This window comes from Dunckerocampus dactyliophorus, chromosome 1 (assembly GCF_027744805.1).
Source record: "Dunckerocampus dactyliophorus isolate RoL2022-P2 chromosome 1, RoL_Ddac_1.1, whole genome shotgun sequence".
NCBI classification, from domain to species: Eukaryota; Metazoa; Chordata; class Actinopteri; order Syngnathiformes; family Syngnathidae; genus Dunckerocampus; species Dunckerocampus dactyliophorus.
In genome coordinates this window covers 51,681,415-51,706,405 of record NC_072819.1, presented here as the reverse complement: position 1 = coordinate 51,706,405, position 24,991 = coordinate 51,681,415, and the positions used below count along the sequence as shown (strand labels likewise).

At 45.6% G+C, this 24,991-nt stretch overlaps 2 protein-coding genes across 6 annotated transcripts in view; both read left to right on the top strand.

Annotated features, from left to right (window-relative positions):
• Positions 1-20,366, top strand: part of LOC129174397 (collagen alpha-1(XIV) chain) — a 42,484-nt gene extending 22,118 nt beyond the window's left edge. Inside the window, exons 9-42 of one of the 4 annotated variants that reach the window (XM_054766602.1) lie at positions 1,013-1,177; positions 2,676-2,834; positions 4,293-4,471; positions 4,551-4,680; positions 4,750-4,895; positions 5,092-5,221; positions 5,287-5,426; positions 6,702-6,828; positions 6,897-7,036; positions 11,104-11,236; positions 11,948-12,093; positions 12,170-12,299; positions 12,377-12,493; positions 12,556-12,702; positions 12,827-12,883; positions 12,960-12,998; positions 13,078-13,216; positions 13,648-13,790; positions 14,099-14,208; positions 14,399-14,557; positions 14,637-14,714; positions 15,530-15,616; positions 15,708-15,761; positions 15,982-16,077; positions 16,142-16,195; positions 16,264-16,317; positions 16,419-16,472; positions 17,116-17,187; positions 17,257-17,292; positions 17,366-17,432; positions 18,202-18,390; positions 18,943-19,020; positions 19,107-19,268; positions 19,504-20,366. In XM_054766602.1, the coding sequence (XP_054622577.1) occupies positions 1,013-1,177; positions 2,676-2,834; positions 4,293-4,471; positions 4,551-4,680; positions 4,750-4,895; positions 5,092-5,221; positions 5,287-5,426; positions 6,702-6,828; positions 6,897-7,036; positions 11,104-11,236; positions 11,948-12,093; positions 12,170-12,299; positions 12,377-12,493; positions 12,556-12,702; positions 12,827-12,883; positions 12,960-12,998; positions 13,078-13,216; positions 13,648-13,790; positions 14,099-14,208; positions 14,399-14,557; positions 14,637-14,714; positions 15,530-15,616; positions 15,708-15,761; positions 15,982-16,077; positions 16,142-16,195; positions 16,264-16,317; positions 16,419-16,472; positions 17,116-17,187; positions 17,257-17,292; positions 17,366-17,432; positions 18,202-18,390; positions 18,943-19,020; positions 19,107-19,268; positions 19,504-19,529 (3,743 nt within the window). In that variant the 3' untranslated portion in view covers positions 19,530-20,366. Of the gene's footprint in view, positions 1-1,012; positions 1,178-2,675; positions 2,835-4,292; positions 4,472-4,550; positions 4,681-4,749; positions 4,896-5,091; positions 5,222-5,286; positions 5,427-6,701; positions 6,829-6,896; positions 7,037-11,103; positions 11,237-11,947; positions 12,094-12,169; positions 12,300-12,376; positions 12,494-12,555; positions 12,703-12,826; positions 12,884-12,959; positions 12,999-13,077; positions 13,217-13,647; positions 13,791-14,098; positions 14,209-14,398; positions 14,558-14,636; positions 14,715-15,529; positions 15,617-15,707; positions 15,762-15,981; positions 16,078-16,141; positions 16,196-16,263; positions 16,318-16,418; positions 16,590-17,115; positions 17,188-17,256; positions 17,293-17,365; positions 17,433-18,201; positions 18,391-18,942; positions 19,021-19,106; positions 19,269-19,500 lie in introns of those variants that run through there. The other 3 variants (XM_054766509.1, XR_008569474.1, XR_008569476.1) reach the window with 3 other exon arrangements.
• An 851-nt stretch (positions 20,367-21,217) lies between these two features.
• On the top strand, positions 21,218-24,988 carry dpm1 (dolichyl-phosphate mannosyltransferase subunit 1, catalytic). 2 transcript variants are annotated; one of them, XM_054768135.1, is made up of 9 exons: positions 21,218-21,583; positions 21,799-21,898; positions 21,984-22,017; positions 22,124-22,200; positions 22,283-22,308; positions 22,402-22,497; positions 24,228-24,361; positions 24,468-24,582; positions 24,843-24,988. In XM_054768135.1, the coding sequence occupies exons 1-8, from the start codon at positions 21,453-21,455 to the stop codon at positions 24,542-24,544; spliced, it is 675 nt and encodes a 224-aa protein (XP_054624110.1). In that variant the 5' UTR covers positions 21,218-21,452; the 3' UTR covers positions 24,545-24,582; positions 24,843-24,988. The 2 variants fall into 2 exon arrangements, with proteins under 2 accessions (XP_054624110.1, XP_054624024.1); XM_054768049.1 differs by having other exon boundaries at positions 21,389-21,583; positions 24,228-24,296.
• The last annotated feature ends 3 nt before the right edge of the window (positions 24,989-24,991 follow it).

Genomic DNA, 24,991 nt, shown 5'->3' with positions numbered 1-24,991 from the left:
ACAGTTCCACATGTCCTAAAGGAGTAGGAAGAAGCGAAGCTTATTTAATCCTACCCCCCATCCATTCCACATCTAGTACAGTACATATTATTCACTTTCTGCTTTCCATAGAATATTATAACATATAATAATCAGTGTAATCATAAATAATAACAAAAAAACAAGCATGACAGTACTCCGGTTTCCTCCCACATTCCAAAAACATGCATGTTAGCTTCATTGGAGACTCTAAAAGGTCCATAGGTATGAATGTGATTGGTTGTCTATATGTGGCCTGCCATTGGCTGGACACCAGTCCAGGGTGTACCCCACCTGAAGTCAGCTGGGATAGACTCCAGCATACCCCCGTGACCCTAATGAGGAGAAGCGGCATAGAAAATGGATGAATTTGTATGTTGGCATTATGTTAAGATTAAAAATGAAGTGAAGATTGCTTTTGTAATGATTACCCCATATCTCCACACAATACATGAAATATGCTAATACTAAGGAACAGTACAGAGTGTGGAGTCATTCACTATTGAAGTATATTTTTAATATGAGACTTCCAACTCATTTTTTTCGTCTATTATGATCCCCTAAATGTATTTTCCTTCACTCTTTCAATGTCCACTCTGTTTATTTGTATTTGATCGTACTTCCTTTCTGCCATTTCCAAATAGCATTATTTTACTTTGACTTAAGTTCAAGGATAATCTGTTTTTATCAAACCTTTTCATCCTTGACCTTTTTCATGAGTTCTTGTGTGTTTTCCCCACAACAAAAGGCAGTGGTATCATCCGCAAATAATACCAACTTTAAGCCCTTTGTTACTTGACTAATGTCATTGATGTACAACTTGAACAGTACCCTGGGGTACTCCACACGTAGTATTTCAACTCCCAGACGTGTATTCTCCTAGCTTTACAACTTGCTTCCTGTTTGCTAGGTAGCTTTTAACCCAAATCATGTGACCCTGAAAGCAAGCGGCGCGTGTGTTCTGTAACATAACGAAACGTGCTTTCACACGTAGGCCAGGCGCTGCTTCATGTCATGGAGGAGAACATGAGGGCCGAGGCAGGCGCCAGGGCGGACACGCCCTTTTTCCTGGTGCTCCTGACAGACGGCAAATCTCAGGATGACGCCGTAGCGGCCGCCAAGCAACTGAAGAGCGCCGGTGTGGAGATCATCGCTGTAGGTGAGATTTGCGTTGTGTACATGCATGACTGCTGAAGACAGACTAGCTTAGCTCTCATCCACTCATTCTTTGACTTTGTTTTGATGCTCATGTCCTCGTGCCATCATCAGCATCATCCTTAGGATAAATGTCCATGCTGGAGCTCACTTTGGAGCTGGATGCACCAACCTGGCTTCATTTGGACAAATTACATGTCAGAATAATAATAATTATTATTATTATTATTGTTGTCATATCCCTGCGATTGGCTGGCGACCAGTCCAGGGTGTACCCCGCCTGTCGCCCGAAGTCAGCTGGGATAGGCTCCAGCATGCCCCCGCGACCCTAATGAGGATGAAGCGGTATAGAAAATGGATGGATGGATGGATGTTGTCATATCAGCACCTCCAAGTCCGAGTCAATGGTTCTTGCCTGGAAAAGGGTAGAGTGCCATCTCCGGGTCGGGGATGAGGTCCTGCCCCAAGTTGAGGAGTTCAAGTACGTCAGGGTCTTGTTCACGAGTGAGGGAAGGATGGATCAGGGAGCTGAATCCGAATGCAAAGCTCTCCAACCCCCCACCTATGGTCATGAGCTTTGGGTGGTGACCGAAAGAAGGAGATGGACGATACGAGCAGCTAAAAGGAGTTTCTGCTCCTTCACATGGGGAGGAGCCAGTTGAGGTGGCTCCCTGGGGAGGTGGGAGGACACGGGGAAGACTCAGGACATGTTGGAGACACCGCTGGGGAGACCACAGTGGTGTTCACGTCCAGTGCACAACAACGGTACACACCCATTGCCACCACCACTTCCCACATCCGTGAAGCAGTCCTGGCATTTTGTGGTCCCATTGTGTCCCATGTGACCCCACGCACCAGCAGGCATCACCCCAGAGCTTCATCAGTTCCTCTATTTGCAAAGCACATCCAAGAAGAAGCTCATGACAAAAAGAAAGGCTTGCAACTGCAGATAAGGAATGTGCAACGAGCAGGAAGGATGCAATAAAGAGGCAGCTGACAGACGATCACAAGGAAGGTCCAACAGGCTACAGAAAAGACTCCAAGCGGTGATGGAAAAGTGAACGTGAACGAGACGTGTGCACGTGGCGTTCACGTTGCTTTCACAACTAGCTCATGGAAATGATGAGTGCCTCAAATTTGGAACATTTTCCAGTTTTCTTTGCGCCCCGGCACGCAGCTCTGCACAGTTCACACAAACTTCACACCAGTTTACTCACTGGCACACCTTTGGCACACCAAAGTGCGTGCCAGTGTAAACGCCCCTAATGTCTACCAACTAGCCTGAAGTAGCCGGGGAGAATGCATCCTTCATTTCTCCTCTTTCCTGCAGACGTCTGGGATTTCTTTACTTCAGTCAGCATGTGTTCCTCCTCTGCACTGTGGCTTGTGTTTCTTATGCCCCCCTGCAGAGTGTTGTTGTTCATACGTGCATGTCGCTCCTTTTCAAAAACTGTTGTTATGCCAAACCCCCAAGCGTGATACGTGTACCTGTGGTGACGTAGGTGTTAAGAATGCAGATGAAGCTGAGCTGAGGCACGTAGCATCTGAGCCAGTGGACCTGAACGTCTACAACGTCAACGACTTCCCTTTGCTCGGCAAACTGGTGGCCCGACTGGTTCACATCCTGTGTGGGCGCATAGAAGATCACGGCATCAGAAAGCGTAAAACCCTTTTTATGATCATTTCAGCCTCTGTTCTTTTCTTTCTTTAGCACTGGTATATGAAATGTGAAAGTGGCCCCCGGGCCGCCCTTTGGACACCCCTGATCTAGTTTTCATGAAAATAGTAACCCAGTGGTTGTTTCTACTGGAGGCAAAAGTTTGTAAATTTCAACATCCACGAAGAAAGTTGTAACACTTTGTGCATATATATTAATATACTGTATATTAGAGCAAACGCATCCATTATGATGAATCAGCATGTGCACGTGTGAAATGTGCCCTTTCTGTATTTTAGGAACACAAAGTGACAGGACAGGATTACACACTGTAGATGTTGCGTGTATTAGCATCTCCAAATGAACTGAACAGCCCAACCATGCTAACACTCAGCACACACGTCACACCAAACACCGGCGTCACGTTCTGGTGTAATAAAGTGAAGTGAAGGCAAAAGTATTTACTAGTAAAGAAGGTTGCAGAACAGAAAAAAGAACCTAGACTGAGCAAAAACACGCACAATGAGCCAACCCAGGTAAAAGCTAGCAGCCAAACTAAATAGCACCGGGGCACATAAACAGGAAGGTAAAGGCAGCAGAAAACTCAACAGAACAAAACAGGAAGTGTACCAAAATAAGGGCATGAAAACCAGAAATGAGAAATAAACAAACGGGCATGCAAACTGTGCCAACTGGTCTCTTTAACAGCAGCACAACGTATGAATCACCCTTTACGTGTGTTACCATGAGCCATGAGGGGTTGCGTTCAATGCCACCACCAAACTTGACATACTGAGGGCAGATGTATTTTCTGGGGCTTGCAAGCATAATTAAACGTGCTTCCACATTAAGACGTAGGAAAAGTGCACTTTGTTTGGAATGTTGCCCATCAGCCACAGTCCTTATGTGAGACATGAACGCACGTCTTTCTCCTTTTTGTGCTTTCTAAAGATATAAAACAGATAAAAGAGGCAGGTAAGAATGCATGTAATGGGACGCACCTATTCCTCCTCCAAGTAATGTGAGCTGCAGGTTATTATTGTTATTAACATTGTTACACGCAAGAACTACACTAGTGACACCTCGCCACACCACAGCGGCTAGCTACTAGCTGGCTAGCGACTAGCTTCACCACACACTAGCCAAAGGTAACGCTACATTTGGGAGCTGCCGCCACTGCTGCTGTGTTTTTGTTTTGGACGCTAGCTGTAGCGTTCCTTTCTATGTTGCTATGTGACATCAAAGTTCCCCAAAACTAAAAGATGTGTGTATTCATGTGTCAGGGTTGTGGATGATGGGCAACATTCCAAAACAAAGTGCACATTTCCTTTAAGGTGCCATTTTTTCCAGCCCTAATAAATAGAAAATCAAATCGTGTCTTGTCCTTTCAAAAAATAACCTGACACTTTTCTGACGACACAAGACAAACGCTCCTTGTGGACTTTGAATGCATGTGTTGTAGCTCCAGACGTAGAACCAGAGCCCACAGTAGAACCAGCTATCTCTTACCCGAGTCCCACTGAGCTCCGCTTTTCTGAGCTGGGCCCCGGAGAAGTGAGGCTACATTGGAGCAACCCCACTGAGCCAGTCCAACAGTACCGGGTGGTTTACCACAGCGCGGAGGGACAAAGTCCTCAGGAGGTCAGAGACTTGACTTTGCCCGTTCGTTAGCGAGAAATCTCATGAGTTCTATTTCTATGTTACATTCGCTGCTCCTCAGGTGGTGTTGGCTGGCTCCCAGTCGTCAGTGCAGCTGCAAGGCCTCGCCTCTGAGACGCTGTATCACGTGTCCATTTTCCCCGTGTACGAAGACCACGTCGGCCTGGCCCTCAGAGGAACTGTCACCACACGTGAGGCTGACATGGCTGCACGTCCTGTAGCGTACTTCCCTGGATGCTGATGTTTCCCTCTCGCCTCAGTACCACTGGCCACGCCCAGCAGCCTGGAGGTGACGCCGTCCTCCTACAATGCGCTGCGAGTGAGCTGGAGTGCGGCGTCCGGGGCCACAGAGTACCTGGTCCTCTACTCAGCCCTCGACCACGGTGAGCCCGATGATGCCAAAGAGGTGAGAAGCCCAAATCATGACCACTGTGCAAGGAAGGAGAAGATGAGATTGCAAGAGTTTTTCATGCAGCATGCAACACACAACAGTCATGTAACAACACTCCCACTGGTACTGTTCTTTGGCCCCATGGCGGGTTATTTAGCACTGAGCTTTGCTTGGTCATTCATACGTCCAGTATGTCCTCCTCTGGGTGTAGGAGAAGCTCGGTGCTGAGAAGACAGTGTTGGAGCTGAGCGGCTTGCTTCCTGCCACGGACTACTCTGTCACACTGTACGCCCTCTACCATGAAGACTCCAGCGATCCCGTCACTGCTGTGGCCAGCACCTGTAAGGCTGCTTCTCATTGGATGTTGCTCCATGGAAGCTGATCGTGCTTTCCTCCTCCTGTCTAGTTCCTCTTCCTGCGCCGGTGGGCTTGCACTTCCCGGTGGTGACCCACAGCACTCTGAGGGTGAGCTGGCTTCCTGGAGACATGGAGGTTCCTGGACACACCGTCACCTACAGCACCAACCACGGCAGTGAAGTCAAGCAGGTCTCTTCATCAATGAACCTCACCGTCTGCCTGGCCCCCGGTTACCAGCGGGGGCTCTAATTAGCACCAGGGTCAAACAGCACTGTTCATAACAGCTGTGGCAGAAGGCAACCTTCTATTGTTTCCATGAGCTTGATCTAGCTCTGCATGCGCTTTCACATGTTTCACATCGCTTCTGCTGATTCTGTGTGGCTTTTTTGAAAAAGACGGGTCTGAATACTCTCTAAATCTAATATTCACATTGTCTCTTCTGCTACCTCTTCTTCTTCTCTGGCAGAGCAGGTATGTACGAAGAAGCAGACTTACCCTGCCATCTACTGTATGGAGGTAGAACTACGAGCTTTATAATGCGGTCATTAGCAGGGGTAGCACCAAATCTACGTAAAAATTAATGTATGAGAAATACTGCACTTTCCACGTTTAACCTTCCAGTCAGTACTTGGAAAAGTCCAAGTAAACGAAAATGAGAGTATTTACGGTAGTACTGTACATTTACTGTTACACGTTCTTACAGTAATCCCTCACTTATGAGACCAGACCCCACGTGATAACTCAGCTTTCACCAAGCGGGATTCCTTATTTATTCATGGAATATCTTGGTAGTTACAGCAAAGAAAACCTGCTTAACACCTTCAAAATACGACATGAAATAACACCCCTATATCACCATCACACTCCTATTACCCAGTATAGTAGACATAATAAGAGAGAATAAGACATAGAAAACCTGTTTACCACCTTCTAAATACACTTTTTAACATGATTAGAGCCCTCTGGACATGAAATAACACCCCTATATCACTGTCACACTCCTATTAGCCAATATAGTAAGAGAAAATAAGACACAAATATTGACACACATTAGCATTGGGAGAGTTCCTTGTTTTTCTTTGTGTACTTCCTGTTCTGTGCAGGACTTCCTCCTGTAGTTATTGTGTCATCAATGTAACATTACTGACCCCTAGGGACCAGTGTATGGTACTACATATCATCACAACATTTTTGAGTGTTTTCTGTGACAGCCTTACATTTGTATTTGACTTCATGTAGCTATTTATAAGCTTGAAAATGCTTATTAGGCCCCTGATACATAGAATTTGCTGACATATTTTTGACTGTTGAACCCAGCAACAGCAATGATTTATGAATTCATATCTTTTTGAAGAACCATAATAGAGCCAAGCTGTGCAATTGAAGTGTGAAGTGGTGAGGGACGACTGTGTTTGGGTTTTGTGTTCTCACTTTAGTTTTTTGTTGTTTTTGTCATTCTTGCAGGTGGAGGTATCAGGACAGAACTCGGTGCTGGTGCAAAACCTGTCTTCACTGTCCAGATATCGTGTGTCGGTCCAGTCTCGCTACCCACAAGGCCTTTCTGCAGCCCTCACCAGTAACGTCAGCACCTGTAAGACACCTGACAGCTCACACGACCAATGTGTGCGCTCGTTCTTCACCTTGCCTTGTCCCATGCAGTGAAGGTGCCCTCCCCGTCAGACCTGAGGGTGACCAACTTCTCCAGCAGTGACATCACAGTACGCTGGCAGGCTGCCGCAGATGACGTCATCTCCTACCTCATTAAGTGGATCTCCCTCAGTGGAGGCCACTTGAGACAGGTGAGGGACGGCCATACAATACAGTACATGTACATCCATCCATCCATCCATCCATCCACCATCCATCCATCCATGCATCCATCCATCCATCCATCCACCATCCATCCATCCATCCATCCATTCATGCATCCATCCATCCATCCATCCATCCACCATCCATCATCCATCCACCATCCATCCATCCACCCATCCATGCATCCATCCATCCATCCACCATCCATCCATCCATCCACCCATCCATGCATGCATTTATCCACCCATCCATCCACCATCCATCCATCCATCCATCCATCCATCCACCATCCATGCATCCATCCATCCACCATCCATCCATCCATCCATCCATCCATCCATCCATCCATCCATCCATCCACCATCTATCCATCCACCATCCATCCATCCATCCATATTCTTATGCTTATCCTGGTCTGGGTCACGGGGGCAGCAGACTCAGTAGAGAATTCTAGACTTCCCGGTCCCCGACCACCTCCTCCAGCTCCTCCAGGAGGATACCAAGGCGTCCCCAGGCCAGCTGTGAGACATAATCCCTCCAGCGCGTCCTAGGTATGCCACGGGGCCTTCTCCCAACCAGGCATGCCCGGAACACCTCGCCAGGGAGGCATCCGGACTAGATGCCCGAGCCACCTCAACTGGCTCCTCAACTGAAGGAGCAGCAGCGTTTTGACTTCCCCAGATACCTCAGCCACGGTGATGGAAATGTCTGCGTTCGTGTCCTTTGACTGTGCTTCCTCTGTGTCAGTGGGATTGAGAAGAGCCTCCAAGTGTTCCTTCCACCATCTGACTATATCCTCAGTGGAGGTCAGCAGGCCCCGGACACACTTTCTGAGGTGTCGGACAGTTTGCTGAAACCTTTTCAAGGACGACCGAAAGTCGTGTTCCATGGCCTCACCGAACTCCTTTAACACCCAAGATTTTGCCTCGACCACCGCCGAAGTCGCGTGTCGCTTGTCCTGCCGGTACCTATCAGCTGCCCACAAGCCATCCATGCTCGATAGGACTCCTTCTTCAGCTTAATGGCTGTCCTGACCTCTGGTGTCCACCTTCGGGTTTGGTGCTTACCGCCACAACTGGCACCGACCACCTTGCGGCCGCAGCTCCGATCGGCTGCCTCAACAATGGAGGCACGGAATATGGCCCATTCCGACTCCATGTCCTCGTCCTCCCCCAGGATGCAGGCGAAGCTGCCGGAAGTGAGAGTTTAAAACTCGATGAATGGGAGAATCTGCCAGACGTTCCCAGCACACCCTCACTACATGTTTGGGTGTCCCAGGTCTGTCCAGCATCCTCCCCCGCCATCTAACCCAAATCACCACCAGGTGGTGATCAGTTGACAGCTCAGCCCCTCACCCGCATGCCCACTTGGACGTCCTGTAGGTGTGCTGATACGACTACAAAGTCCATCATAGACCTGCAGCCCAGGGTGTCCTGGTGCCAGGTGCACTTGTGGACATCCTGATGTTGGAACATGGTGTCTGTTGTGGACAAACTGGTTCGCATGGGTTCAGATGGGGGAGGCCGGTCCTCCCAATCAGGCCCTTCCAGGCCGACATGGATGTGGAAGTCTCCCAGGAGAACAACGGAGGAGGGAAATGACCCCCTTGTTCACTGGGGATGACTCCAACACGGAGGCACCTAGCCGGGGGGCTCTTAATAAGCCCACACCTCTGCAGCACCCCCAGAGTAAATAGAAGAAGGTCCAGTCCCTCTTGAGGACTTTGGTTCCAGAACCCAAACCCTTTTCAGTACAAGGGGAATGTGAAGGATGTACGTTTCACTCTGGTGGATCTAAAGCAGGTTCTAAGTAGAAATTCAAAATGCACAAACAAGAAATGGGAGTGAGCCAAAAACGCAATTTATTGTAAAGAAGCATTCAAGTGAAATAGGCTCTTCATCAGCTCATCAAAGTTTAAGACCATACAAAAATATATTGAAACCCCCCCCCCCAAAGTAGAAATAAGAAGGACTCAGTCATGAGTAGCTGCACCAGTCTTGTTCATGAGGTGGGCTTTGGGCGTGCGTGATGCCAGTGTTTCCAGGAGGCTAGTGGGGGTGTTGCTTCACTGTCTGGAACTCATGTCCATTTGTGTAAATCCATCCTCAAATGTTCTCCACTGGATCTAGATGAGGGGAACATGCGGGACGGTCCAAAAGAGTGAGCTTATTCCTCTTTGTGAAGTGCAGCGTTGTCCTGCTGAAAAAGCCGGTCATCACCACACAGACTTCAGTCATGAGGGACGCCCCCTGCGACATCTCCCCATGGCCGACTACCGTTTGATGCCCCTGCACAACCTGAAGCTCCATTGTTCCACTGAAGGATCATGCTGGTGGAAACCATCTCAGGTGGGATCTCCTTGTCCTGCCAGTAAGGCTGGAAGCCATCAGGAGCATCAAGGGAATAAAACTTCCACCTTTCAATGTCCCATTGGTGCTCTTTTCTTTAATATTCCAACTTTATGCTACAAAAAACACTTTTCTTATCATATTATGTTCTTCTTGTAAAGTTATGACCTTTTCTTGTTTTAATTTTTTTCTATTAATATTTTTACTTAATTTTTTTGTAAATTACTGCTCTTTTTTCCCATTTTTGCTTTTTTTTTTTGTTTTGCAAGTATTTTAAATTTTTTCAGTATTTTTCATAAATGTTCCTTTTTAATATTATGACTCATTTTTTAAAAAATGACAACTTTTATTTATTTTGATTGTTTTTTATCACAAAAAATGTTTTTCTTTAATATTTCATCTCAGTGCTGCCGAAGTGCTGACGATTCTTCCTCGTGTGACTTTGTTCTCTTAAAACTGTGAATTTTTCTCCCTACACAACGACTTTTTTCTCTTCATATTTTCACTTTATTCTCGTAAAATTACAGCAGTTTTTTTTTCCATTTTTTCTGTTTTTTTATATATCAACTTTATTCGTCCTTTTTTTTGCACAATATTTGGACTTTTCACAGGTAATTTTGTGGAGGAGGAGACAAAATGTTTTTTCTTCTGAAAAGCCTTCTGTGGCAGATGGCGTCTGATGGCTATTGAACCGCACTCGGCGCCAGTGGCGACCTTCATTTGGGCCGAGGATGGTCCCGTGCCTTGACGGACAGCCAGTGGGACCCTCGGCTGACATCTTTTTGGGTCGACGACCTGACCCTTTTGCTCCATGAGCCTCAGGATGTTTTTCAGAAGTTTGAAGTGACGAAAGAGAAGCCATGCTAGTGCAGCTCAACAATCCCACCGCCTTCAAAGAGAGAAAGCTTTTTGCCTTTGCCATCATGGCGACACCAAATCACATTCAATCCAACATTTTGCCTTTAAAGACTGTGCTCTTCAACTTTTGATGAACAGCTTATTCCCCTTGAAGACTTCTTATTGCTTTTTATTTCTTCCTTTTGCATTTTGAAGCTCTACTTTGAACCTCCTAAAGTGCTAAATGTACCTTCTTCACATTCTTCAGCTGCTCGGGTGAGGAGTGTATTCCTAATCACATCTTGACGTTCTTGAAGCTTTGGTAAGCGGTGCACATTCAGTGTGAGCTCCAGGAAGTGTTGAAGCATCTACTCAGGCCAGACGTTGGCTCGTGATAGTGCCAAGGCGGAGCCAGAGCTTGAAAAGCCTCTTCCGTGGTTAAAGTCTCCTGCTTGGGAGCAGCCTCTTGAAATACAGAAACAAAGATGCACGGATAAGATGGAAGCCTAACCCTAACCCTTGTTCCCTAGAGATGGGGGCAGGGCTATGAGCTATTAACACTCCATGTCAACCAATAAGAAACTTGACTACGTGTGAAGTACTTACTGTCACAAATCATTTTTTTCCTTTTCATGATGACGTGATTAGAGCTGCAATATGAGGAAAAGTTGTCATTGAACAATCAACTAATCAAAGACCATGAGATGTAAAAAGAGGTGACGATGTGACTCAATGCATTCATTTCTTGGAGTTTTGATCCAACAATCCTTTCCACAAAGCTAAGTGCTTTTATGTTCCCTTGCTGTACCCCGAGTGAAGCTTCAAAGCCAGGCAGGCGATGGTCAGCATGTTGCTTGTGTGTTTTCCAGCTGACGGTGAGTGGAGAGAGTGAAGGTGCCATCCTGGAGGGCGTGGAGGACGATGAGGAGTACCAGATCTCTCTGTCGGCGCTGTACGGAGACGGCGCTCAAAGTGAAGCTGTGGCCGTGCGCTACAGCACGAGTGAGTCATCGCGTACGACGAGGCCGTCGTCTCCTCGTGACGTCTCCATTCGAATGGAAAGGCTTTTGTTGACAAACACTGTAAAGAACAACGTCAACACTACACAGCATCTGCTACACCAGACCCCCACCCTTCCAGCCAGGACCGTGCACTGAAACACAAAGCACTTATTCCATTATTATGGTTGATACACATGCTAGGATCTTTGTCATGTACTCTAGCCTGCTGGTAATACCATCTTCACTCTCTGCTCTTTTTCCCTTTTTGCTTGTTGTTTTCCCAAATACTTCATCTTTCTTCTTAAATAATCTTGTTACATTTTCTTTTTGTAATATGACTTTATTCCCATAATATCATGACTTTATTCCCATAATATTATGACTTTATTCCCATAATATTATGACTTTATTCCCATAATATCATGACTTTATTCCCATCATATTATGACTTTATTCCCATAATATTGTGATGTTATTCCCATAATTTTGTGATGTTATTCCCATAAAATGAAACCTTTTTCTCGTTAGATTACCCATTTTTGATCTTAATGTTTTGACTTAATTCCTGTACAATTACTGCTTCTTTGTCCATTTGTTCTGAGTTCAGATCTATTTTTAGAATGTGCCAGTGGGCCAATCATAAAGCAGCTGCAGGCCAGTCTTTGGACCCTGCTGTAGTGGAGTGATGGTGATAAATGTCTTCGTCCCGCAGCGTCTGGAGGAGGTCCGTCCAGCGTGTCCATCTCAGAGGAGACGCCGGTCAGCTTCACGGTCAGCTGGGTCCCGCCCAACGCTCATGTCCTGCAGTATCGTGTTTCGTATGCCGCACTGACAGGCGGCGACCACCAGGACGGCGCTGTAAGCCGGCTTTTAACGGGACCTCACATCAGTGCTTTGTCTGGTAAACGGGACCTGATGGGGGTGTCGTGTGCAGGTGTTGGTCCCCGGTGGAGAAAAGCAGGTGGTGCTGGACTCCTTAAGGCCAGACACGAGATACAGCATCCTGGTCACTGCAGAGTACCGCAACAAAGAGGGGGGCAGTGCTTCAGCTCAGGGAAAAACCAGTGGGTCAACATAACATCTCCAGCAGATGTTTCATCCATCCTCCAGACATATCACACATGCTCTTGTCTTTCTGCAGCCAGCCTGCGAGTCAGCAGCGTGAGCGTGGTGCGCTCAGACCACTCCAGTATCTGTGTGTCCTGGAGACCCCTGCCGGTGGTGGACGGCTACCGCGTTGTTCTTCAGTCGGCCAAAGGTAAAGACAGAAGGTGGCATCACGGTGGATCCTTCATGAGTGTGTTCTGCCACCGCCTGCAGATAAAGCCACGCTGGAGGAAAGGGTGGACCCGAGCGTCAGCAGTCAGTGTTTCAGGCAGCTGCAGCCGCACACGCTTTACCGCATCAGCGTGCACTCGCTTCTCAGCTCAGCAGAGGGCGCCGCCGTCTCCATTCTTCATCCAACAGGTGCGTCCATGTGCGTGTGAGCTGCTGGTGGTGTGTTTGTATGAAGTATAAATCCTACATCAAATACTGCATGTTAGTACTGTATGTACTCCACCTGACATGACAACACCTGCTTGTCTGCCAGCTCTCGTCCCGGCTCAAATTCCACTCAACCCTCGCCTGTACCCTGCCCACAACCAAGGTGACCATCGTCATCATCAGCATCATCTGATAACAAACGCCAAGAAGGTCCCAACACTGTCCTCTTGTGTCCACAGTGTGTCCTGAGGTCACCATCAGAAACAACATCGTTAAAGGCCAGGCTCTCTGAAGACAATGAACATCATTGGCTCCTCCTCCACTGGTGCTAACGCTCCTGTGACGCTTGTTCTCCAGGCTTTGACATGATGGAAGCTTTCGGCCTGACCCCTAAAGATCACTCGTCCGTGGAGGGCGTCTCTGCCGAGCCTTTTGTCTTCAACATGCTGCCCACCTACACTTTGTACCCAGACATCCAGCTGACACAGAGTACCAAGTGAGTCACCAGCCGCTTTATCTTCTTACCTGCTACACAGCAAACCTGGAAAGAACCTGCACAGGAACCTGCAAAGAACCTGCTAGGTGCATGAACCTGCCAGGAACCTACAAGGAACCTCTCAAGAAACGTCCTCTGCCATTAAAGTGTACAAATAAGTGAACCACTCCGACGTAAAAACAACAGCTAATGAAGGTGTCACACCTGACGTTCCTTCTTGTTATGCAAGTGTAAAAAGAAGCTCAGCACCGTAGAAAGCAATACTATGAAATGTGGCACTAGGTAAGGAGACATACGTATGATGAATCCTTGACTTCAGTAAGTGTGAGCAAAGAAAGCCAAAGAAAAAGCCATCCTTCCTTGCTGACCTGAGGTCTGGTGTGGGAAGAACATGTCTGAGATGACTTGGATGTCTTCAATGTGTCCTCCAGGTTCATCCACCCTGCGGGCTTCTCTCCCGAACACACCATCAGCATCACCTTCCGTTTGCTGCGGGACACGCCCACAGAACCCTTCGCCCTATGGCAGCTCACTGATCACCACTTCCAGCCCAAGATGGGTGTGGTGCTGGATCGTGAGTTCTTCATGAATGCAGCTTGTAGTTCCAAGTCCGTACAGTAGATGGCAGGAAGAACACGTAGCAAAGCACATGTCACTCTTCTCACCCAGCAGCGGGTCCTTCTATGGCCCCTCCCCATCTCAAAACACTCACAGGCGGCTCCGTCTTGCTTGTGACATAAAAAACACAACAAGAAGCAAGAGAAGAAAGTTGATTTGGATTTGGAAGTGTATGTTTTTTACATGGCCCATTATGCATATTGTGTGTGTGCGTGTGCATGTGTGTGTGGTGGGTGGGGTGTTTGTGCGTGCGTGTGTGTGCAGCCTCCAGGAAACATCTTGTCTACTTCAGTCTGGATTACAGAGGAGAAGTGCAGGAGCTGAGCTTTGAGCAGCCGCAGGTGCACAGGATCTTCTACGGTAGCTTCCATAAGGTCAGACATTACACAGCAAGTAGTACAAGAGGAAGTACTACACTTACACATCCTGTGTCACACGTACTCGATAAATAAAACCACATACTTTGAGTAGTACACTAGCAATAGTAGTACTCAGAGTACAGAAGCAGCTCAGATATTTCTCGTGGGGAGACGTCGGTGGGCTCATCTTCTCTGTGATTGGCAGCTGCACTTGTCAGTCAGCCAGGTGGGCGTGTCCTTGTCTGTGGATTGCCAGCACGTGGGCGAGAGGCCCGCCCGCCCTCTGGGCAACCTACCCACCGACGGCTTTGAGATGCTGGGGAAGCTGGTGAGGAGTACAGGACCCAAAAGTGGATCTGCTCCGGTACTTTGGACTCATTTCCATTGTGTCAACACACAAGATCATCATTTCATCCTGTGTGTGTGTGTGTGTGTGTCTTCAGTTCCAGCTGCAGTCGTTTGAGATGGTGTGTAACACAACGTGGGCTGCAGAGGACACCTGCTGTGACCTGCCAGGAGGGGTCGGTACCTTTATTACATGTCTATACTGCAGCTTTTCCAAAAACGAATGAATCAATGAAGCATTTTCAAGCTTCAAAATGACTGAACAATTTAAAATACAAACACAAGGCAGAAGAAGCATTGTAATTGTGAATGTAGTGTTCTGCATTGGCCACTAGGTGTCAGTGTTCAGTAAGACAGGCATGAGACTCCACTATGGATCTCAGGGAATTGGACACTTGGAGAGTGGATGTATGTACAGGTCATGTACAGGTAGTACAAGTAGCTAGTACTGTAAGGTACTACAAGTAGGTAGTATTTTAGAGGTGATATAAGGGTAGTACAAGTAGCTAGTACTGTAAGGTACTACAAATAGGTAGTATTTTAGAGGTGATGTAAGGGTAGTACAAGTAGGTAGTATTTCTGAGGTGATGTGTGATGTAAAGGTAGTACAAGTAGGTAGTATTTCTGAGGTGATGTGTGATGTAAGGGTAGTACAAGTAGGTAGTATTTCTGAGGTGATGTGTGATGTAAAGGTAGTACAAGTAGGTAGTATTTCTGAGGTGATGTGTGATGTAAGGGTAGTACATGTAGGTAGTATTTCTGAGGTGATGTGTGCTGTAAAGGTAGTACAAGTAGGTAGTAATGTCAGGTACTACAAGTAGGTACGTAGTATTGTAGGGTAGTACAAATAGGTAGTATTTTAGAGCTGATGTAAAGGTAGTACAGGTAGGTAGTATTTTAGAGGTGATGTAAAGGTAGTACAGTTAGGTAGTATTTTAGAGGTGATGTAAAGGTAGTACAGTAAAGTATGTAGTGCTGTGTTTTTTGTCAGAGAGATGAAGAAAGTTGTCCACCTGCAGCCTACGCGTGTTTGTGTTCGTCCGAGGTTCCAGGAGCTGCCGGTTCCGTGGGCCCGCCTGTATGTCCTCACCAGTGCGGTACAAGGGTAAAGTCGTACATGGAAAAGTGCGAGTCAAGTGCGAGTCATGGTGGTATGTCTTTGCTGTCAGGGCAAGGCCGGCCCCCGTGGTGTGAAAGGAGAGAAGGGTGAGCAAGGTCACAAGGTAAATAACGCCAATGTACCACCAACATACTGCAAGTACTTTCATATTCTCATTATCCTCATTCCGAAGTGTTTGCTTCCTGCTCTTCATTCGTGCCAAAATGCATCCGTTTTTGTCATATTGTAACTTGGCTCGTGTGAAGTGAGGTTTTGGAATATCAGGACTTCAGTGTTGTCGAGTCAGGAGCACTGCTGAAGAATGAGATGTTGCGTTGGTGCAGGGGGAGATGGGACCTCCAGGGAAGAGTGGACTTGAGGGCGGTGTTGGAGCGGTGGGCAGCAGAGGGCCCAGGGGGATGGCGGTGCAAGGCAAAGCAGTGAGTAGGAGCAGACTTTGGTGTCGGATGCTGGGAAAGACGGCTAATGTCAGCCTGCTCTTAGGGGCCACCTGGGGAAAGAGGCCAAAAGGGGGACGCTGGAAGACCTGGACTTCAGGTGGCATGATTGCAGAGTTCCCTAAATTGATCCAAACATGAACTTGCTCTCTGGGTCTTTGGCTGTAGGGTGTACCAGGACCTCCAGGCCCAAAGGGGAATGAGGGCCCCCCGGGTCCCAAGGTGAGAAGTCAATGTGTCCTGCATGTCCTGGTCTTGATCAGTGAAGTTGAGTGATGAATAATGATTATGACCGTGATTATCTGGCTGCAACGTGTCTGCAGGGCATACGAGGTGTTGAGGGCAACATGGGTCCCACTGGCCCCACTGGTCCCAGAGTAAGACCCTCATCCAACCTACGCTAGTAAACGTCATGTACTACCACGTCATCGCCAACAACTGACTGCACAGTACACCTTTACTACATAATATGACAGTCTTCTTCACGTAAGATTGTTCGTGTGATAATATTCTTATAATGATGCTAACATTTCACCAGGATGAATTTAGGAAGGCTCTTTTTCAAAGCGCTTGGACACCTACTGATGACGCAACTGGTGGTTCAGTATCTTGCCCAAGGGCACTTCAACACGATCATGGGAGGACGGTGGATCGAACCCCCAACCTTCAGGTCGGGAGACGACCACGCTCCCACCTGAGCCGTGCCTCCCCCTTGTTGGAAAATACTTGATTTCTTTGTGAAGATACTCCATCTTTATTGGTGGTGATTTTGGTGCTGGCCCTGGAGCTAGGCTTGGGGGAGGGCATCACAGGGCCTTCACCCCCCCCAGTCGACCCACCACCTGGGTGACCTCGTCCACCAGTCTACCAGTTTACCAGTCTAGCAGTCTACCAGTTAACCAGTCTAGCAGTCTACCAATCTACCAGTTAACCAGTCTAGAGACCTGATGCTAGGAAGAGCAAGACCCAAATGAGGTTCCGCTGTGGAGGTATTTGACAGCGAGTATGTTTCTTTTCCAGGGTTTCCAAGGCATGCCAGGACACCCAGGACCCACTGGAGAGAGAGGTTACGTTGGACTCGTGGGGCCTACGGTAAGATGAGCGGGACAAACATCAGCCACGTGTGTGTTGTGTGTATTTACACGTGTGTGTTATGTACAGGGTCTTCCAGGGAGTAAAGGGGAGCAAGGAGAGAAGGTAGTATTGTGTACTAGTATACATGATTACATTCCTTCTCCTCGTCCTTCTTGCAGGTTTTGGTCTTTTACAGGGAGAACCTCAATCCATGGCTGCCATCTTCCACATCGTCACTGAGGCCTGTCAACAACTCATTCACAGTACCTGCTATTCCACTATTAGCATGCATTATTATGATAATACATCGCCTGTACTACTATAATACTGTACGTCCACTTGAATGTGAGTGTTTGTCTATATGTGCCCTGCCATTGGCTGGACACCAGTCCAGGGTGTACCCCGCCTGCCTGAAGTCAGCTGGGATAGGCTCCAGCATAGCCCCACAACCCTAATGGATGGATGATATATTGTGTAAAAGTCAGAGAGGAACAACATCAAATGAAGAGCACTAAATGAATACAGCACCACCATCCACCAGCACAAGCCTGGAGAACAAATGTGCACATTAGCACTCAGTAAGGTCACCAGGTCTTACCTTGATGCATTCCCACACAGTACCAGCGTTTGGGAGCAAATATGAGGTGAAAGAGGTACAAAAGGTACAAATACAGTATAGTAGTGTATCTGTGCAGCTTGGGACAAAGTTGCGTTCAAGGACCATCAAACAAAGTGAGACAAAACAACGCTCGCATTAAACATGCAAAAACAGGGGCTTTCTAACTGTATTATTTTTTGAATAAAATAATAATAAAAAATTATATAATAAAAATAAAATAATAATAGTAATAATTTCCAAAATTGATATGATTGATATATCGCTATCGTACTTATTATAGTTACAAATTATTCCTATGGACAAAATGCAATGAATCGCCGTTAAGTATTTGAATCGATTGACAGCTCTGGTTTAATACTAATAATCATACTGATAATAATAATAATTGCTGTTTTTGCTGATGTGTTTGTCAGAGGAGGTGTTGAAGATGGACATGTTGATCAGTGAGATGAGCCGTAAGAAGACTCCTGTGGAGGAGCCTGCTAGTCCCCCTGGGGAGCCGGGAATACCGGGTCCGAGGGGCCCGCCGGGCACCAGGGGGAACCAAGGGAACGTTGGCCCCAGAGGGAGACCTGGCAGACCTGGCTATCCTGGAGAACAAGGTTGTGTCCTGACTGTTCAGTCAATTACTGAGGGTCATTGTTGAGATGCTCAAACGTAAACACTTGAACTATTTCACGACAGACATTCCATTCAAGAGCAAAGATGGATCCCATGTTAGCATGCAATCATTGGACAGAGGATGAAGGAGTCCATTTTTAAATTGAGACATGATTTTGTGACAAAGTGGAAAGGAAAGTTCTTTGACCACATGCTCATTTATCAACAAGTACATTTCACAACACAACCAATGTTGGAATAGCACACCTGCCAACATGGACAATTTTTTTTACTGTGCCCGGATTTTGATTTTAAGGATTTCTTTGAAGTTTCATGAAAGCCACCAGTAGAGCTCATGTCACTTGTCTTGATGAACTCTTTCTCCTGATCCACCAATAACACTTGCAGCGAGGTGCATTCAACACCGGCAGGACAATAACCACCATGTTTATCCGTATCCAGATGGCCTTACCTCTCCAACCAACGTTTGAAAGTGCATGCAGACAAAGCTGCAGGATGCTAACCGCTCAGCAATGTGTCTTTGTGCTGTACAGGAAGACCCGGAATGCCAGGGGTGAAAGGTGATGCGGGGGTTAACGTCCAGGGGCCTTCAGGGGTGAAAGGTTACGCAGGTAGCGTTTACGTTCCCTCAGTATTATACATATTGTGCGTGCTGTGCCTCCTTACAATGTGGTGTGTGCTCTGTGTGTGTCTGCAGGTCCCCCAGGTGAGTCCAAGGTAGGAACCCAGGGTCCCAAAGGAGAAGATGGTAAGCCGGGACCCCCAGGGATCAACGGACCTCCTGGCCAACCGGGAGAGATGGGACCTCCTGGAGTGTGTGACAGCAGTGGAGGCTGCCACAGAGCTCCTCAGCAGACAGGTTGCATGCTCTCACACCTGCCATCTCATGTAAAGTCACTTCTTTTGGAGCAAATAGCGTGTCACCAGCACACTTCTGTCCATCAAATGTCCTGTTATTTCCTCTTTTCGTGTTGAGTAAGGCAAAAGAGCGAGCAGTATATCATGCACTACATTGCAGCAGCTGAAACCCTCCTTCACTGGTGCTGCCGTTCTTGCTAACTCTGTTTGTTTCCCTCTCGTCTTTGCCACAGAAGACCCGTACTATGGCTACCAGCCATGAGTGGCCATTTCAAAGCAAGCGTTTGAGTTGGCTGGAGCCCAGTGCAGCCTGAGTGAAGAAGCTGTTGGACTGATGCAGCGCTCGCAAGCAAAATAAAAGCAGAAGGACCATCTGTCATATTCCAAGGATCAGGTGGAGGTGTATGGTTTCAATAAGGAATAGTGCTGCTGTTCAATAAATACCGTATCTTCCCACTTCATCAGTTTTATACACCATGTTCGCACTGAAACCCCTTCTTCTGTCATGCACTGTATTGTATGCCCTTTTCCTTTTCTACTCTAACCTGAACTGCCTCAAAAACAATGACAACACATAATCCACGGTGTCAACTTTTTATATTACCATCCGTGGTAGAAATGACTGAGTATGTTGTACATGACTATATATATATATATATACACACACACACACACATTATGTTGACTGTATAGTTATTCATCTATGTGCTTTTGTAAGTATCTTCATCCTTTTTTACTTATGTTTCAACTGGAATAATAAAAGTTTGGTTTGGTTTGGTTTGGTTTAGTTTATTTGAACATGAAGGTTACAATGGAATACATCTCGTGAATCATTCTTTGACAGTTCCACATGTCCAAAAGGAGTAGGAAGAAGCAAAGCTTATTTAATCCTACCCCCCTTCCAATCTACATCTTGTACAGTACATGTTGTTCACTTCCTGCATTCCATGTCATGTTTTCAGTGATAGTCAGGATAACACATAATAGATAACGGTGAGATAGCCCTCCCCCCAAAAAAAGAAAGAACATTCATAATAATGATAATAATGATGACAATACTAAATAAATAAATAAATAAGAACAAAGCTTTTTCTTTTTTTTCCTTTTTTTTCTTTTTTTTTTTAAACACAACAAAGAAAATCATAAAAAATAAAAATAAAAATAAATAAATAAAAAATAAAATTTAATTAAATTAAAAAAAAATAAAATAAAATAAAATAACAAACCTGACAGAACAATCAGGACTCTTCTGCCTTGTATTTAGCAAACATCAACTGCTTGTATTGTTTTTTGAATTTGCTCATCTCTGTACATTGTTTGAGTTCTTTACTCAATCCGTTCCATAATTTAATTCCACACACGGAAATGCTGTGGGTTTTCAGCGTTGTTCTCGCATATAAATGTTTTAGGTTTAATTTTCCTCTAAGATCATATTTCTCCTCTCTGATTGAGAAATACTTAATTAGATTTTTGGGTAACGAGTTATTATTAACTTTATACATTATTCTAGCGGTTTGAAAGTGTACTAAATCTGCGAATTTTAATATCTGTGATTTTAAAAATAAAGGGTTTGTATGTTCTCTATACTTAGCATTATGAATTATCCTCACAGATCTTTTTTGCAGTACAGTGAGTGAGTGAGTTGTATTATTATTTATGTTTTTGATATATATGATTTATTTCCCTCGCAGGATTACCAAAAGACATTTATCAATAATTTTGTTCTTTATAACAACGCGAATCTATTGTTGGCAATCATGCAGTTAGTATTGGCGGCATTTGTGATCCATGACAGAACGTGTCCGACAAACCGTTGTTTCCAGTAGTGTCTATTTTGGAAGCTCACACTCAGTAATACTATTTTGGAAGCTCACGCTGTGTAATGACAACGCCTCATCAAGTCAAGCAGAATTTTCTTTCGTTTCCGGTTCGACGCCAAACTATTTAATAGCAATCGACAGAGATCGTCTCCTTGGGTCCGATTAAAATACTACGTCCCGCATTGTAATTAAATTGATCCCCATGATATGACTGGTGTCAATGTTTCGAGAAAATAAATTAGAAATTACAAAATCTTGCGCATAAACATTACGGTAGATTATTCTGAAAGTACAATATAGGAAGTTCATTATCGTCGCTGATATAGCGAAGTGCAGTAGCGGACAAGGTAGACAGCGGTGACGCTATGGCGAGCAGAAAAAGTACACGCGCGAAGCAAAACGACGGGGATAAATATTCAGTATTGTTGCCCACTTACAACGAGAGGGAAAATCTTCCATTGATTGTGTGGCTTTTGGTGAAATATTTCGATGAAAGGTGAGTTGGTGTGAACGAGCAGAGCAACTCAGCTGGCGCTAACTACTAGCTTAAACCAAGGGAGTGATGATGTGTCACTTAACTTACCTCAAGCCATGTCGTGGTAGATTTTTTTTATTAAAGTTGAGTTTGTTCTACATATTACACATCTTACCAAGCTAAAGTGTTATGTTTACAAACTATAGCTAACTATTCGCTTTGCTTGGAAATACTAGTGGCCACAAATACGAGATTATTATCATTGACGACGGAAGCCCCGACGGGACATTAGAGGTGGCGGAGCAACTGCAAACAATCTATGGAGAGGACAAAATTGTAAGTTTTTGGTTTGATGATGTTTTGTTACTACAAATTGATTGCTTGGATGATTATTTAACATTATTCTCATTTAATCTTCAAGCTTCTACGACCACGAGCGTCGAAATTGGGGCTCGGTGAGTTCAGAAGCATCAACAAAATAAATGCTTTGTAGTGCATCAGCTCAAGTGTACCAGTTTGAAATATTCATGAGAACATTTGGATATTAATTACAATAAAAAGGCACTGCTTACATCCACGGCATGAAGCACGCCAGCGGAAACTTCATCATTATCATGGATGCTGATCTCTCCCATCACGTGAGTGTGTGCAAACCAGGATACCGAGTTCATTTGCTGTGAGGTATCAAGAGATTTCATTGAGACGCTCTTTACATTTCAGCCCAAATTCATCCCAGAATTTATCAAGTAAGTCTTCAATTTCTTTCTCACTTCTTATCACAATGTCAGCAGCATGTTCTGGTACTTGATCCACTGTTACTCTTCATCTTTTGTGTCCAGGAAGCAGAAGGAGGGTGATTACGATTTGGTGTCTGGCACTCGTTATCGAGGCAACGGCGGCGTCTACGGTTGGGACCTGCGCAGGAAGCTCATCAGGTAACGTAACATACACAGCAGGAGTCACCAACTCATTGATTGCCATGGACTAGTCTATCTTTGGGAATTTGCAGGTCAATTGCAAAAATATTAGGAAAAATACATGCATGATCACATCAGCGCCATCCCCCGACAACAGGCACGCATTATGACCCCTGAACACGGCCAATACACCTTGCCGCTCTCCAGGCCCAGCCCTGAGCGCAGTGCTGGAAGTACCAGCACACACCACACCAGCTCACCCCGCAAGCAGTAGGTGTTGCGTGACGAGCACCCCCAAAATAAATCCTCCAGCTGCGGAAACGTGGATTGTTAAGGCTCACTGTTGTAACGCATCGGGCGCCTCCAGCTGCAGCAACACTCCCCCTAGCCCCAACCAGCATAGCTTGCCCGCCACGGGAAGCCATCAAGTCAGATAGAGTTGTACTTTGCTCACTGAGCTGATGCCACGCTCCCAACCCCAACAAAGAGCCACACAAGGAGAGCTGCTAAATATACCTATGTATAGTCCCAAGTCATTGCACTGAGAATCAAGCAAGTCATGTCGTAGAACAATCTGATGATCTAGCCCAGTGTCCACATTGAAATCAGTAAACACAAGAGTGTTTGATTTCAATGTAAACAATAACTGATATAGCCACTGAGCAAGACCTTGTACCTTATTAAATGATTCAGTACCAAAGACGTAATTATAACTTTGTACCTTTTTTTGCACGAGAGACAGAAAGAGGTGATGATGCAAGTGCATGCTAAAAGATATCGCTGTTTTAAGCCATAAAAACGCCACAAGCTGGAAGAAGTGCATTTGATAAAAGCACGGATCTTTTGCATATAAAAACACACTCCACAGCAAGGAGGAAGTGGAGCGTGGAGAAGTGTATGGTGCAGAATGTTACGTGTTGTAGAGACATTTTCACACACGCTGTTGGGTCCAAATGTGAACACTGTAAATAGTTGATGGTGTTATATTTTTAAATACATTGATATTTTGTTGGTTTTTGTGTTGTTTATGTTGGTATAGATGTTTAGATATCTGAGCTGTCACAAAAGCAAAACATATTTGTGTCAAAGTGAAAGTTATGCTTGAAATGTATCTTTTCACAAAGAGATGCTTTTCTCCCTGTTTTAGCTGGGAACTGATATTTCCCTGAAATGTACCTATGTTCTACTGCAGACTACTAAAGAACGCAAAAAGTAGAAACAAACACTTTTTTCTGATGAAAGACGGGAGTCTAATGTTTGCTTGGTAGGGTCCATGTTTCTATAGGCATAGAACACAATCATCTGTGTGCCTTGAAAGATCACTCCAAAAGGTTAGGGTTTAGGGTTAGGATTTAGGTTAGGGTTTAGGGTTAGGAAGGTTAGGGTTTAGGATTAGGAGGGTTAGGGTTTAGGGTTAGGAGGGTTAGGGTTAGGGTTTAGAGTTAAGGGTTGTCTTTTGTAAAATGGCAGGGAGTGAATGCGTTAAACAAAGGTGATAATAGGAATACTTTTATAAGGTTATGGTAATGAAGTTCCCCCAGTCAATGAAATACTGATTGACTTGAGAAATGTATCATGTTTTGTTGAGGCTACAAAGCTGATGATGATTGTTATTGTGTGCTAATAAGTCAGCCTACGTTTCTTGGCTTTCACAAACGTTTGGGCTGGAAAAGGTTGGTGGCACTGGTATACAGTATGAGTAATTATGCCTCACGGTTCCCAAGCTGTGGTGTTTCTTTTTCTCTCAGCCGAGGCGCCAACTTCCTGACTCAAGTGCTGCTGAGGCCTGGTGCATCTGACCTCACCGGCAGCTTCAGGTCAGGTGTATTCTCCACAAATGCGAATTGCACCTCCAGCTTCACAGATGCCATGTCATTTGATGGTGTGCACTAATACGTCTGCCAGTGGCAAAGCAAACTGAGCTTTATGAGCTTTTTGATGCAGCTCTTGTATTAGACGACATGTTGTTGCTTTTCTTCGTCCATCAGACTGTACAAGAAGAACGCCCTGGAGAGTCTGGTGGAGCGCTGCGTGTCCAAAGGTTACGTCTTCCAAATGGAGATGATCGTCCGAGCCAGACAGCTCAACTACACCATTGGAGAGGTGACACGCACACACACACAGAAATGTGCAACATGGTGCATCTTTGCCATGCCACCAGCATCACCAGTAGTACTAGCATAGTGTAGCATCTCTTTCTATGTATGCACTTGGATTTTGGATTCCATATTTTTGTGATCAGTTCAATCAAGTATTGAAAGTTAGATGAATCTCATGTTGGAGTCTCACTATTTTCCAAAAATGTAACATTCTTTATGGAAAATTCAACTTGTAAAAATACATTATTTATTTTTTCCTGTTAGGTTCCCATCTCCTTCGTAGATCGCGTCTATGGCGAGTCCAAACTCGGAGGGAACGAGATCGTGTCGTTTGTGAAAGGACTGCTTACACTCTTTGCCACCACATGATCACTCATCATGTAAAGTAATACTATAATACTCTACTGACTTCT

What these genes read in the sequence shown, in the direction of transcription:
- dpm1 (XM_054768049.1), top strand. Translation starts at nt 21,453, where the DNA reads ATGGCGAGCAGAAAAAGTACACGCGCGAAGCAAAACGACGGGGATAAA. An exon ending in TCTATGGAGAGGACAAAATT is followed by an intron (nt 21,899 to 21,983) that starts GTAAGTTTTTGG and finishes TTAATCTTCAAG; the next exon opens with CTTCTACGACCACGAGCGTC. An exon ending in GACCTCACCGGCAGCTTCAG is followed by an intron (nt 24,297 to 24,467) that starts GTCAGGTGTATT and finishes TTCGTCCATCAG; the next exon opens with ACTGTACAAGAAGAACGCCC.